This window comes from Vombatus ursinus, unplaced genomic scaffold, assembly GCF_900497805.2.
Source record: "Vombatus ursinus unplaced genomic scaffold, bare-nosed wombat genome assembly UNPS02014770.1, whole genome shotgun sequence".
NCBI classification, from domain to species: Eukaryota; Metazoa; Chordata; class Mammalia; order Diprotodontia; family Vombatidae; genus Vombatus; species Vombatus ursinus.
In genome coordinates, this window is record NW_020954548.1 from 31,790,765 (window position 1) to 31,806,685 (window position 15,921).

The window sequence follows — 15,921 nt, forward strand, 5'->3', positions numbered from 1 at the left end:
ACCTTTTATTTCTAAATGTATAATTTGGAGTTTATCTTGGTACATGGTGTGAGATGTTGATTTAAATCTTTCTGACAGACTGCTTTCCAGTTTTCCAGAAGTTTCTGTCAAATAGTGGGTCCTTCCCCAATAATTGGGGTCTTTTGGTTATTGACCACTATGCTACTCTTTCTGTTTTGTATCTAATCTGGTCCAATGATCGATCTATTTTTTTAACCAGTACCAAATTTTTCAATGATTGCCCAAAAGAACTCTGTACTAGTTTGAGCTCTGGTGCTGATAGACTGCTTTCTTTTGGACTTTTTTTTTCTTCATTATTAGCATTGCAAATCTTAATCTTTTGTTTCTCCATATGAATTTTTTTTCTAGCTCTCTAAGTCTTTTGGTTGATTGGTATGACACTAAGTCAATTAAGGCAGTTTTGTCATTTTTATTAGATTGGCTTGGCGTACCCATGAGCAAGGAATATTTTTTTCAATTTATTTAGATCTATTTCTGTAAACAATGTTTTATAGTTAGATTCATATAGGTCTTAAGTGTGTCTTGGCAGATAGACTCATAAATATTTTATAGCTTCTGTAGTTATTTTGAATGGAATTTCTTTTTCTAGCTCTTCCTGCTGAGGTGTTGTTTTATTTTGTTTCATTTTTGGCAATATATAGTAATGCTGATGATTTGTATGAATTTGTTTTATATCCTACAACTTGCTGAATTTATTGTTTCAATTTTAAGTTGACTAAGGTTTCCCAAAATAAACCATACCATCTGCAAAATGTAATAATTCTCTTTCTTCACCTATACTTATTATTCCCTTGAATTCTCTATCTTGATATATCACTACAGCTAGCATTTCTAGTACTATGCTAAACAACAGTGGTGATAATAGGCATCCTTGTTTTGTCCTTGATTTTATTGGAAAGATCTTAATTTTTCTCCATTACCTATGTTTGCTCTTGGCTTTAAATAGATACTATTTACTATATGAAGGAAAAGTCCACTTACTCCTATGCTTTTATAGTATTTGTAACAGAAATTACATGTGTATTTGATCCTATCTCTTCTGGTCTTCTCCGGAAGACTTGCCTTTTCTGTTCAATCTTCAACCTCTCCCTATAACTGATTCTTCATGTATTGCTTCCAAACAAACCCAAATCTCTTCTTTCTGTAAAGGAAAAAACCTTCATTAAAACCTTACCATCTCCTGGACCTATCGATCTGTATTTTTCCTCTCTTTCTTAGCCAAACTCCCTTAAAAAAATCTAAGGGGCAGCTAGGTGGCGCAGTAGATAAAGCTCCAGCCTTAGAGTCAGGAGGACCTGAATTCAAACGTGACCTCAGACTTGACACTTACTAGCTGTGTGACCCTGGGCAAGTCACTTAACCCCAATTGCCTCACCAAAAAGAAAAAAAAAATCTGTCTGCAACTGCTGCCTCCATTTTCTCCCCTCTCATTTCTCAATCCTTTGCAATTTGGCTTTCAACCTTATCACTCAAGTGAAATTGCTCTCTCTAAAGTTACCAATGATCTTGATCATCAAATCTCACGGTCTTTTCTGTCTTTACCCTTCTTGACCTATCTGCTACGTTTGACACTGGTAAACCACCCTCTTCTCCTGGGTACTCTGGATTTTCATGACATTATTCCCTCCTAGTTCTCCTTTCTGTCTAATTATTCCTTCTCAATTTCTTCTGCTGACTCATCATCCATAATCACACTACCTAATTGTTGGTATTCCTCAAGATTCTGTCTTTAGCCCTCCTCTTTTCCCTTTATACACCTCTCAGTAACCTCATCAGCTTCCATGAGTTTAACTAACATCTCTAAGCATGTGACTCATAGATGTACATACCCAGCCCTAATTTCTCCCTGAGCCCCACATCACCAATTGCCTATCGACCATTTCAAACTGCATGTTCTGCAGTCATCTTAAAGCCTCTATGTCCAAAACTAAGCTCATCATCTTTCTTCTCTGCTTCCCATCTTCTAAAATTCCCAATTTCTGTCAGATGCACCACCACCCTTTCAGTCTCTTAAGTTTCAAAATCACAGCTTATCTCAAACTCACCTTCCCTCACTCCACATGTCCACAGTTGTCAAATCTTGCTGTTTTCATCTCCACAAAAATGTCTCACATCCCACCCCTTCTTTCCACTCACACAGTTACCACCTTAGTTTGGGCCCCTATTACCTCTTGCTTAGATTGCAACAGCTTCCGAATTGAGCTTATTGCTTAATCTCTCACCCTTCCAGTGGGTCCCACAAAGCTGCCAAAGGAATTTTCCTTGTGTACAGATCTCACCATGTCACTCCTACACATATGCTCAATAAACTCCAGTGGTGTCCTATTACACATTAGGATCTTGGGGAAAAAGTATTAAACTCTCCTGGCCTCAACTATCTCTCCAGGTTCATTGGACATTACTTCCTTCCCATACTCTGCCATGCAGCCTTCTTCTCTGTTCTTCACACATATCTATCTCCTGTCTCTATGCCTTTGTAATGGCCTTCCCTCATGTCTGGAATGCTTCAGCCTCATGGTTCCCTCTTCCTTTAAGATGCAGCTCAAGTATTGTCTTCTACTTGAAGCCTTTCTTGATCCCAACTAGTTTTCTCTCTCTCAAATCCCTTAACTGCTTCCTCTGTTTCATTCACTTGGCATTTATGCTATACATTTTATATATTTTCTTGTGGTCTCTCCCATTAGAATATAATAAGTTCCTCAAGAAGGGATTGTTTCATTTTTTTTTCTACTTGTATATCTCCATCACCTAGCAAAGTGACTTCATAAATACTTGCTGATAGTTGATTACTCTACAGGGAATCATCATCATCATCATAGCTGAGATCTCCTTATATGCTTTTAAGATTTGCAAATTTCTTTATACCCATTATTTATGTAATACTTTTAAGATTTGCAAATTTCTTTATACCCATTATTTGCTATCTTCCTCACAAGATCCCTGTCAGGTATACACCAGATTTCACAGATCGGGGTCAGAAGTTAAGTGACTAGCCCATGGTTACACAGGGAGGAAGTCCAACGTGAGATTAGAAGCTAGATTTCACCCAACTCCAATTCCACATTTTTTCTATGCTGTCTTACACACACTGTATCTTCCAGTCTATCTCTTCCATCTGTGCAAGATACCCTTCCTGATAGGGTCAGATATCTTTAGGGAGCACACATCTCTGTTTTATCCCCTTTTGATAGTAATAATCACAGAGTCATCGAAGTTATCTGTTATTCCATCTATCAAGTAATCTTGCATCACGTTTTTTGTGGGGAGAGGGGGGAGGAGGGAGAGGCTAGAGAGTGAAGAATAGATCTCACCACCCAGGCTGAAAGTGACCCAACACACCAATGATCAGCATCCGTTTCTGACCAGGGCTGGGTTCATCACTGCTCGGGCACCATAGTGGACCCCCAATCCCAGGGAGCTCATCGTATCAGTACTAGACGTAGTTTGCATACCTGCTCAACTTAGTCTGCTGCAGCTCAGAACTCCTGAGCTCAACAAATCCATCAGCCTCAGCTTCAGCCTCCTCAGGAACAAATGTGACAGACATGTGTCATCATGTCTCACTGGTATCATCCTTAACATACACACAAAGGACACCTTTCTGAGGAGACCCTTGAAGGCTGCATTGTGCTCTACAGAGTCAGACTTTTAAAAATATTAAGTTTTATTGATGCTTTGTTTTGACATCCCAGTTATTTCTAGATATACCACCATCACCCCTTATAAGGAAGAAAAGTATTTAAGGAAAACTAAAGTGATGATCTCATGGGACCATGTATGTACAACATCCAGGCTCTAATCCTTTGTTGTTTTACCGTGTGAGTGAAGGGCTTCCTCTTGTCTTGAGCCAAAATCAATCATTACAGTTCCTTGGAATTGAGTTTCATTTGAATATTTTAATTTACATTATTGTAGTCATTAGATATTCTGTTTTCCTGCTTCTGCTTATTTCAAACAGCATCACTTCATTTAATGAGCTTTGCCATGTTTCTCTACATCCCTAATATCCAGTGTTTCCTATGGCGCAAAAATGAGTTAAAGGGGAGTCACATAGTCACTTTTCTCACATAATTCCAGATTGTTTTCCAGACCATTAGATCAATTCACAGCTCCACCAACAGTGTTTTATTCTACTTTCTTGAGGGACCTACAATGTGGACTACTGGTCATTTGTCATCGTTGCCAGTATGCTGCATGGGAGGTGAAACCGCCCTCAGAGTTGTTTTAATTTGTCTTTCTCTTATTGGTGATTTTGAAGTAACTTTTCATATGGCTGTGGATGGTTTACAGTTTTATTTTTTTTAAACTTAACATCTTTTGACCACTTATCTACTGCAGAATGCTTTAGTCAAAAATGCTTTTTTATAACCCAGAAACAAGAAACACATTAGGATTATGTATCTTCTTCACCTTTCAGTCAATTGCACTACTATGAAGATGTGATCTATTACAGAAAATTATTTCTGAAAGCCTTCCTGTTCCCTCTTCATATTTTAATCAAGGAAATTCTTGATACATGTATAGGACATACAGATAAACACGAACAGGGTTAAGACCTGTCAGCTTAAATAGACAATATTGGTAGATTGGCCCTGTGTTGACACTTAATTCACGACTGCTACCCCAATAAGAACTCTTAAGCATATGAAACCATGAAGTATTGAACCCAAAAAATCATCAATGAGGACAGCTGCCATTAATTTAAACACATTCTCTTAAATTCTTCTTCAAGTTTGAAACAGGAGTCTCTCCAAATTAGCAGAATGAAGACAGGCCTTAGCTGTGGATTGTACCTCGCCCACAAGCTGCTGGAAAACCCTTCAAGAGGGATGAATCTTTGAGTGTGGCCAGGATTATAAACAGGCAAAGGGTTGGGAGTGGTCTCCTCGGCATGTCTTCTATCCCATCCCAACCTCCACAAAAAACCCCACCATCTTCTGTCCTCCCCCTCCTTCCTGCTCCTGCTCTAGTTCTACCTCAGCTCAGAGAGCAGTGCCAACCCCTTCCCAGGCAGGAGAAGTCTGTAATTGTGGTCAAGGAAAGAGCCTCCAGGGTTAGAACTTTGGGAAGCCTAAGTTCTGAGTGTCAGCTGTGCCAGCAACGCACTGTGACTTTTAAGCATTTCACTTTCTCTCTGGCCTTCAGCTTCCTCACCTGTAAAAATGAGGTGAGTTCTAAAGTACCCTCCAGCTCCAATATTCTGAGACACTAACCTCGGCCAGCCATTAGGGTCACCGTATGTCCATACAAAAGAACTCTGTAGCCTCATAGCACATGTTGCAGTTTTCTTTATCTGCCCAGCTCTCTCCTGATACAGAACTGGCCCCTACAGGGTTGGCAGCAGTAACCTAGAAAAGCAAGCACAAGGGTCCAAAGTAGGGGTGAATGGGGAAGGGTGGAGGGAAGCAAATGCAAAGGAGGGAAGAGTTGCTTGCTTCATCATAAGCAGCTTGTGGACAGGGCTGAGAAGTGAGCACTTAAGGAGTCACGTTCTCTCCATCTGTGTATCTCAAAGTAAATTCAGTGCTGCTCCTCTGGGCTGCCCTCAAGTGGTTAATGTCAATGACCAATTCTCCCTGGTCTTTTCGGAGGACTACCTCTATGGTTAGAGACACTGTCTGGGCATAGATGCCTTGTGAGCTTGCAATCGATTGCCAGGGACATGAGGAGTTGCCTTCCTGTGGTTTTTCAGCTCTGTTCTACTTGCTTCATACCTAAGAGGCATGGGACCACCTGGGCTAGACTAGGCTCCCATCTCTTAGAAGTGATGAGCCAGAGAGGGGTGGTTCCTATGAAGTCCTGATGCATAAGCACCATCCCCTGGTCAGGTTACTCTACAGCTTCCACACTCACCGTGGACTAAATTTTGGTTGGATGAATGACCTAAGCTCCAGAGCAAAGAACTTTGCCTTTTTTATCCAAGGGGATAGCTGGGAAAGGATTGGTATTGTGATGGATGAGGGAGAAGCATGACATAGTGGACAGAACACTGCATCTGGAAACCTGAGCCCCAATATCAGCTTGTGTATGACTTTGGACACATCACTTCTCCTCCTGCTTCTGGTTTTCTCATCTCGAATATGGAGCTGGATTAGATAATCTCTATGGTCTACATACTATTATTTTAAGGGGACAAAATCCTGTAATGAGGCTCTCCAGTTCTCATTTACCGTCTTCATTTACTTGAAGCATATGGCATAGCACTAACTATAAATAATGACTGATATTTGAGTGAGCACTTTACAGTTTGCATGTCTCATTGGGTCCTCACAACAACCCTGGGAAAGAGGCATTTTTATCCCCATTTTTACTGAAGTCTGAGTTTAATTGGCTTGCTTATTGTCAAACAGTGGGTTTGGAACTCAGGTTTCTATTAACTCCAAGCCAATGTCCTTTCAACCACATAACCTCCTTTCTCTTGACTAGTAAATGAGAGGAAGTATGTCAGAGAGGGAGAAAGGAGTCAGAGAAGGGGGGGAGTAAACAAGGGATTGGGGGGGATGGACCCTCTACCCTGCTCCCTGATCTACTGTCCTGCTTGGAGAACAGCCACATTCCCACCCACCCCCATCTCACTGCTGGGATCCTCTCCCTTCCTTAATGTTCCAACCATGGAGCCTGCCCTCCCAATGTCTGCCAACTTCTCCAGCTGTCTGCATTGAAATTTAGTTATCTCCTAAACCGTAAGTTCACTGCCAGGCTCTCTATGCCTTTCAGGATGACAAACAGCCAACCTAGTAAGGTCTCTCATGTTAATGAAAGGTGGGGAGACTGCCTTTGATAATGTCTTTATAATCAACTCAAGAAATAGTGATAATGGTGGAAAACTCAGGAGAGGTGTGAAATTACCATGGAGTAAGCCTAGGACCCAGAAATAGTATTGCAGCTGCCTACTTTGCCATCAACTACACAGCCCTGGAGTGACCTGCAACAACATAGATGTCAGAACACAACAAAGCAGCTCCAGAGGGAGATTACATATACATCTCTTCCTGATTCCCAATCGAGATTAGGTGCTAAACCTTAATCTTATAGGGATTAGACCATTCTCTGGAATAGGATAAGCAAAGTCAAATCCTCTCAGACACAAAATGAGGCCAGGAGGAGTAATAGGGACATGAGGCTGTCTTCAATAGCTGAAAGGCTGTCACATGGAAGAATGCTTGCTTTGTGTGGTTCCAGAGGGCAGGACCAGGACCAAATGGTGGCAACAGCAGGCTGCTACTCTGGTGCCATTTAAGGACTTTCTAATAAGGAGAATTGGTCCCCCCCCCCCCCAAAAAATGTAACATGCAGCTTCATGAGAGTGATTGCAGGTATTCAAACTGAGGCTGAATGACAACCTGTTATGGATAGAGATGAGATGGCTGCACTGGGGGGAAGGCTGCACTGGGGGGAAGGCTGGACTATAAAACTAAAGACCCTTTCACATATGAAATACTAGAACTCTGAGCAATTACTGCTCCCAGGCTTAGAAAGTTGGCTTCCCAAAGCCATCGCTTTGTATTGGGGAAAGCTAATTCTTAACCACAGGCATACATCACATTTAGGGAGCCAGAGTTTCAGTGATCTGTATCTGCCTGAGAATCGCAGCAGAAAGAGCACCTCCAGGATTGCTGCTAGCAAACACTTCAAACCTGCAGATCTCATAATCAACAAGTATGAAGGGGGAACTTTGCAGTAATGTGCACGCAGTTGGCAATGTTTATATTTCTGCCTAGATTGCTATCTATGTTCAAAGTGCAAGTTGGCCTTCTGCCTAGGAGAGAAGATCAAGGGCAGAGGGGAACACTTGGCAACTCTTGAAATAAAAGAATATGAGATTTTCCTTTTATACCCACACATACCCACACCCCCCCACAAACACACACAACCCCCCACACACACACCCCCCACACACCCCCCCACACACACAGACACACAGACACAGACGCCCATCTCAAGAGGTTGGAGGAGGGAAGAGTATTACACAGAGGAGCAAGAGAAGGACCGGTAAAGACTTTTAAGGTGTAAAAAATGAACCTGAGGACCTTCCCAAAGAAGAAGCTGGATGCTCTGAAGAGGAAGCACACGCTGGTACTCTAACAGCTCTTCTCACCCACGTGGGGTCGCGACCCGCAGTTAAAGAAGCGCCGAAGAGGTCGTGAATGGAAAAAGTTTAAGAAGCCCTGCACTATGAGATGAACCCAGGTGCTGTCAGCTGAAGGATTGCTTTGTAAGGGTCGGAGAAGAAGAGGCAAATGATGCTGGTGGGTAGACTGCCTGCTAAGCAGGCACCGAGGAGGTTATTTGCTGGCCTGATGAGAAAGACCTGCTGTCTTCCCAGGCCATGTCTCCTAGATGGGACAGACAATTTGTTCACAAGACTTGTTCAACCTACTTCTGGTTTGTACTGGGGAACGTACGTTACTTCCAGAAGTAACCTAGAAAAGCACTGTTAAGGATTATGTGGTTACTGGCAAGAAAATGAAAATCTTACGAGCACAGATGTTGTTTTATCACTACTATCCACTGAAGAACAAGGGATTCAGAAATGAAAGGGAGATTTTGGAAGAGCTCAGCTGGCTAAAAAGATGGCATTTGAGAATGGGATTTGCATTTCTGGACCATGGCTTAAAATACGAGAATAACACGATCCTAGTCAAGGATGGGGCATACCTAACAAGAACTGGTAAGAATATATTTGCCTGAAGGCAAAAATGTCTGTGTATATCCACTAAACTAGACACCAAGGAGAATAGTTACAATGCAGAACTAGAATAGAAATGCTCAGGGATTCACAGGAGACACAATCCTAGGGAGGAGTCAGTTTGAAGGGGAATTTAATATAAAACCTACAGCCTCAGATGATTATACATAAATACATACAGGATAGATAGTAACAAGGCAAGGTGGACAAAGGAGTCAAATTCAACCTCTTAGATCTATCGCTGAAACATAACTAGAACATAGCTTTGAACTCATATGCCTTACATTCAAAGTAAACAGGATTGTTAAAGTGAGAGGGAACAGCAATATCTATAAAAATGTTAACACTAGAAAATCCAGGAACCAGAAGATGGAAGCATGGTGAACAATTAGGTCAAGATCAGCAGAGAGAAAAAGAACTGATACTGCCCGCAGAGTGTATTACAGACCACCTCGAAAGAGAGAAAAATCAATGTGGAGTTCAGCAGATCTCAAGCCTGGCACAAAAGTATGATAGGGTAGTTGTGAAAGACTTCAGTTACCTGGACATCTGCCTGGTGTTTTCTGTCAGAAGCAACTAATAATTTCATAACTTTCCTTAATGATAATTTCATCCTTCAAAAGGATGAGAAGCCAATAAAGGCAAATTCTGTTCTGTACCTGATTCTTCTTACAAACACGAGGGGAAATGAATGGAAACCTTGAGGAGAGGGACAATTCCACTGGAGAACAGAAGTGGATACAGAAGAAAAGCCAGGCATTGTCTAACATGAGACCTACATTTTTGAGATGGGAAATTCCAAAGGGTTCTGAGAAAAGTTAGGTAGAATCCTATACCCTGAAAGTCTATAGAGAAGTCAGCCCAGGAGGGCTATGATGACAAGCCCTAAAGAACTCTGAAGACACAGAGAAATAATTCCAACAAGGGGCAAAAAGGAGATAAGACTTATGTGGCTGCACAAGTACCCATCCCATCCACCAATTTAAATATTAAAAAGATATAAGTACCAACAGGTAACAAAGGATAAATATGAAAGAATGGCATAATTTTATAAAGAATGCTAAAGCAAAAAAAGCAGATGTCCATGAATTGGGCAACAGCTAAACAGTGGTACATGAATGTAATGGACCATTACTGTACCGTATTAAAGGATGACCTCAGGAAAGACATATGAACCGATACAAACTGAAGTAGAGAATCAAGAAAGCAACATATACTACAACCATGGAAAAGGAAAAATTAAAACAAGGAAAGGAAAATATTAAAACAATCTTGTATAATTAAAATGAGCAAATATGGACCTGAAGAAGAAATAAGAATGAACCTCTCTCTTCTCCCTCAAGCACCATGGCAAGGGGTCTATGGTGTGAAACTCTGCATTGGTTAATATGTTGGTTAGTTTTCCTGAACTCTTTCCTTCTTACTCTTTATCATGAGAGATGGTTCTCTGGGATGGGGGAGGGAAAGACTATATTGGAAAATGAAAAGTGCTGTAAAAATAAAAGTTAGTGAGAAAAATTTAAAACAGGCAAAAAATGCCAGGAATGAACTGAATCTGGCAGGCCAAGCTAAGGATAACAAACAGGGCAATGTTGGGGGAAAAGGGAGAATCAAAGAGGGGAATGAACTGCTACTAGGGGTGCATAGGAAGCTGCACAAATCCTGTTTTGCATCTGTTTTCTATGCCAAGGAGAAAGATCTTTGGTCTGCAAAGAACAGAACAAAAACAGTTAACAGAAGCTGATACCCAACATAAAAGTTAAAGCAATAGTAAAGGGAAGGCCTAAGAGCTGCTTAAGTCAAATCACCCAGCCCAGACGAACTGCATCTTAAGAGTGCTTAAAGAACTGGCACATGTGATTACGGAGCCATTGTCAGTGACCTTTGAAAAGTTACAAAAATTGGAGAGGTACCAACAGGAAAGGGAGACAAGGGAACCTGAAAATCACAGACCCGTGAGATTGACTTTGTTAACTGGCAAAATTCTAGAAGGTTATCATTAGAAGGATAGGTAGTAAACATCTAGAAAAGAGGGTCACAATGAGCTGGTATGATTTCAGCCAAGAACAGGTCATGTTGGTCTTATTTCCTTTCTTTGAGAGGGTCACTAGATTAGTAGCAAGTCAGAGAAATATTATATAATTTGCCTAAATTCTAGCAAATCATTTGATACAGTCTTTAATGCTACTCTTGGGAAAAACAGAGATATGTGGGCTAACTGATCTTGTTATAATTAGGTGGATTTGGAACTGGATGAATGGCCAGTCCCAAGGAGTAGTTATTAATGGTTCAATGTAATCTTGGACAGTTACAGATGAAGGGCCCCAAGGATCTGTGTGTGGATCCAAACTACCTAAGATTTTTCTCCCTGACATGGGAAAAAAACCATAAAGAACACGCTTATCAAATTTGCAGATGACAAAAAACTGAGAGGCCTAGCTAAGAAAATGGCTGATAATGATTTTTTTAAATTCCCAAAGATAAAACATTAAGTAAAACTGAAAATGATAAAATTTAATGGGGATAAACGAAAAGTCTCACACTTGAGTTTAAAACATCAGTTTCACAAAACTAAGAAGGGAGAAATATGGCCAGACAACAGTTCATCTGGAAATGTTATGTGAGTTTTAATAGCCTACAAGCTCAATATTAGTCAACAGTGGAACATTGTAGACAAGAAATCTTTTTTGTTTGCTTTTTTAACAATCACTGTTCTTTAAGGGAAATTAGGATAGAAATAAACTTTAATATACATAAAATTATACCATGGCATTTTATTATTGCATCCAAATGAATGCTTATTCATCTTGTGCTATTGTTTTTTACATATTCCAAGTAAAAAGTCCTCTGAGTGAGGGCTTTCACATATTTCACATTTGTAAGACAAACTCAGTAGACAAGAAATCTAACATCATCTTAGGCTGCCTTAAGAGACAGTGTCCATTAAGTGATGGTCCCACTGTCCTATGCCCTGCTCAGACCAGGAAAACTGCTGGAATACTGTATTCATTTATGAGTACCACTTAGGAAGGGCAATGATAACTTGAAGAGGACCACTCCAGATAATGAAGGGCCTCAAATTCTTGCCATACATAGTTCAGATGAAATAAATGTAGATAAAGAAGAAAAGACTGGGGGTAGGGAGACACAACAGCAATCTTCAAGAATTGCCAAGACTATCTTCTGGAAGAACTACTCATAAAACATGTTCTCCTTGGCCTCAGAAGGCAAAACTAGGAGAGGTGAGTACAAGTTGCCGAAGGAGCAAATTTAAGCCATGAGACAAATTTTTTAACAATGCTATCCCACAATGGAACGGGCTGTCTCAGGAATCAGTGGATTACACATCACTTGAGGTCTTTAAAAAAAAGCAGATGACCATTTGTTGGCTATGCTGTAGAAGAAATCTTTCTTAAAGTACAGGCTGGACTAATATCTTCTCAAGGCCCTTCCAATTCTGAGAATATGTGATTTCTCTATATGGAACAGTTAAGGAAAGTGCTTGGCACAGAATACTACTCAGGACCCCCAAGTCTTATTTAGCTCTTATCCACTATACCCCGCACACTCACATGTGCCTTTTTAAGAACAGCTGTGTTGCTAGAGGACCTCTAAAATCAGATATGATTGGGTTGCCAGGACTCACTCTCAAGAGCAAGTGAGCAGCATCCACCTTCATCTGCCCACCGTATTCCTGTTTAGTCTTGAAGTCACTTATGACTATCTATTATCCACAAAATAATTCAGTATCATGCCTGACTGAAAAGACATTTGCCCAAACCCAGTCAAGCCACAGCTAGAAGACCAAAGTGATCCTGTACACATTTCCTCAGTGTACCCCTCACCACTCAGGAACACTGCCTGGAAGATCAAGCCTGCATCAACAAAGATTAGAGGTTCAAGAGAGTTAATTTTTAATTTAAGGGCTTCCAGATCTTCTGCCTCCTACCATGGTTTTCAGTATGCTAACCCTGCTAAGTACTATTTGTGGAGAGAGAAGCTAATTTTGCCAGCTTTTAAAACAACAACATAAGCATTTTATTTCCATTAAGCATCTTAGTATCACAATGGAATGATGAGAAAACAATAACAAAAACATAAGTCTTTCTAATCTCTGCAAATAGCAGAGATGTAAAGGGGGAGGGATGGGAGGAAGGGAAGGGTGGGACAGGAGAGAATAGGGAGTGACAGAAGTGCCAGAACAGTTCTGATGTCACATTTCTCCTTCGACAGCCTTGGGAGGAGGGAGTGGGTGCAAGAAGGCGGAATGATGCGAAGGTACAAATGTCTTAAGTTGTCTTTGGCGTTTCTGCCTCATGATTGATATACACATGATCTGCACAGACCACCCACTGAAATCTCTGGACGTCACAGAAAGTGCTAAGACCCTAATACCTGACAACAAGACTCTCCGTCCTCTCCAAATGCCCTGGTAACTACAACTGGTGTTTAGACACATCCTGAAGACAGTGCTGGTGAGTCACCTGGGGCTGAGGCAGGAACAAAGGGTGGAGGATGGGAGGTTAGGTTATAGATGGAGCCCAGGGTGCAAATTCACCAACATGTGTCCATGGTGTGCCCCAAGAGGTCTGAGAGAAAGGAGGTGGAGGTGGTGGTGGCAGCAGCGGCAGAAGTACAGATCTGTTGGGACAGTAAACAGAACAAGGGTCCAGTGCAGACACTATAGCTTCACTGTGCCAGGGGGCAAACTGTCATTGCAAAGTCTGTAGTAGCGCAGGTCGTTTACCAGTCGGTGCACATTCTGGGTGAACGATGGCAGGTCCTGAAAGACAGAAACACAGGGCTGTAGCAACCAAGACGCCTGTAGGAATAAGCCCCACTGACTCAAAAACAGACCTGGTTTACAAATCTAGCTAGGGTTCCCTCCCTTGTCTCAGTCAATCTCCGTACCCACATTGCCGTTCCCTGTGTGGTCTTGGGACGGACCAAATCTGTTAAAAGACCTTTAGGATCAAGAGGGATTAAAAGCTTTGTCTACAGTTCTCAGTCCACCTTCCGTGAAAAATGAAATATCTTAATCATTTAAATGCAATAGATACTAAATCTGAAATTTAATCTATAATTCTTGGTTGGATCAGTACAGGTTTCTGAACATTAACCTCTCCAAACGCAAGCTGCTCATTACAAAAGCCAAGTGAATTGAAAAATGGGAGTGAGGCCTCTTCAGGTAAAATGGGACACCAGTTTGGAATTTTAACCACTCAGTTCAGTTTGTCATCACAAAAGAAACCAGCTCCACAAAAATACTACCAAAAAAAACCTCTTGAAGAAGGCCTCTCTCTCTCTACCTACCTCAGTCTCCCCCCTCACTAAAAGTCAAGTCCCTACACAGCCTTGCCCATACTAGTTCCTCCCAAAGAACTAACATGGAGCTAATGAGTGGCTCCTTCCTGAGATAATAGACAAAGCTTTTTTTAAAGTCAGTTTTATCAATATGGATGGAAGAATGAAGATACTGACAACCAAAAAATTAAACACACGCAGATGCAGGCACACACGCATGCATGCGTGTGAGCACAAAACATATCACACAAGGAAGAGTCATAGAAATAAAGTTGGAAGGTTTTCTAGTGCGACCTTTTCAACCCATGCAAAATTACCTCTACAACATTTCTACTGAGTAGAGAACATGGTTAGAAATTATACTGAAGTGTTAAAGCTGAAGGAAACAACTGCTAGTGATTTCCCTTCCTGACTGATCCTCAAGAGAAAAAACTTGGGCATTTATTGAATTTAAAAGAGAAAAAGAAAGAAAATAGCATTGGAAAGTGATCATCAACAGCTGATCTAATTTAGACTTTGTGAGGGAAAACTCCAGGGGTTTCAGCAAATCACTGCATCATTCACTCACCAAATATACCTGACCATGCTCCGCCCTGATTTCCACCTAACACCCCCAGTTCATTCTCACAAGCTAAGGACTACTGCCACACCACCTGACTTGTAGGGACTTAGATCCCCACTGGTTGTCCTTGTCTAGATGTGGAAAAACTCCTCTGCCCTCAGTTGAGTTGAGGAGCTGGGTGAAAATTCCTGATAGAGAAAAGTCCAAGGGTCTATTATTAACATTGCTGATTCCTTCTCACCTGAGGCTTTCCCTGAACAACTGGGAACAAACTAGGACCAACTAGGTGGTGCAGAGCAAAGAGCATGAAATCTGGAGTTAAGAGGAATCCCAGTCCTGCTACTTACCACCCCTATGACCTTAAGCAAGTCACTTACGAACTTCTCTGGGCCTTAGCTTCCTCATCTGTAAAATGAGGGTGCTGGATCAGAGGACCTCTTGGTTCCCTTTCCAACTCTAAATCTGTGATCTTATGCCCAGCAGCCACAGAGAAGATGACCAAAGGAAACAGGTGTGGTGGACTGGGTTTTGCATCATAAAGAAAAGTAAAGACTGTTCTCAACAGAAGTACTAAAGCCTGTGTGGGAGGCTTGAGCAACAGTCTAGAGGCATTAGGACAAAACTGCCAGATCCTGAACACTAAAGACACGATCCCCTTAACTATATGCCTATTAAGACAAATAAGCAAAGATATGCCTGGCATGTAGCCTACAGGAATCTCAATAAGGAAACTGGCTATTCCTCAAAAGTACCAGTCACATCATCCCCTGTGCCAGCTAACAACCACAAGTGACTATCAAACATCTTTTTACTGACCCAACTAGCTCAGAATGTTGATGACCATTTCAAGACTTCTGAAATCAGTTGGAAAGTAAGGAAGAAGAGACAAAGGTCAAAATTTCCTTATAATTTTTTCCAATAACTAGAGAAGCTTTACGTCATTTGTAGCAAGATATCACTCAGCCATTTCCTAGGCCTGTTAAGGCAAGAAACACATTTTGAGGATTGATTTTGCCATCAAGCATTCAGAGGACATCTACTGACTTCAACATATGCCCAAACAGGGCAGAAACCTCTTTGAAATCTCTTTTTTCTAAGTCCTGTAGTCATGTCTGAGGCATCTCTAACAAAAAACAAAAAAAAAAAAAAAAACAAAAAAAAAAAAAAAAAAAAAAAAAAACAAAAAAAAAAAGGGAAATTAGAACATTGAAAATTAATGTCAGTAGGGTGAATTTCAAAAAGCCTCAGTAAGTAATAGCAGAATGGATCACATGCTCGCTATGACAAAGAAGAACAGAGGATCTAAGGGGTAAAGAAAAAACTGTGAAAACACATATAAAACTCA

The 15,921-nt window shown here is 41.1% G+C and overlaps 1 protein-coding gene across 3 annotated transcripts in view; it reads right to left on the reverse strand.

Annotated features, from left to right (window-relative positions):
* Positions 1–11,464: 11,464 nt before the first annotated feature.
* The window catches only part of XPO6 (exportin 6), a 113,060-nt gene continuing 108,603 nt past the window's right edge, over positions 11,465–15,921 (reverse strand). For 2 of the 3 annotated variants that reach the window (XM_027862993.1, XM_027862995.1), the window contains one exon: positions 11,465–13,493. In XM_027862993.1, coding sequence (XP_027718794.1) covers positions 13,392–13,493 — 102 coding nt within the window. In that variant the 3' untranslated portion in view covers positions 11,465–13,391. The remainder of the gene's footprint in view (positions 13,494–15,921) is intronic. The other variant, XM_027862994.1, reaches the window with a different exon arrangement.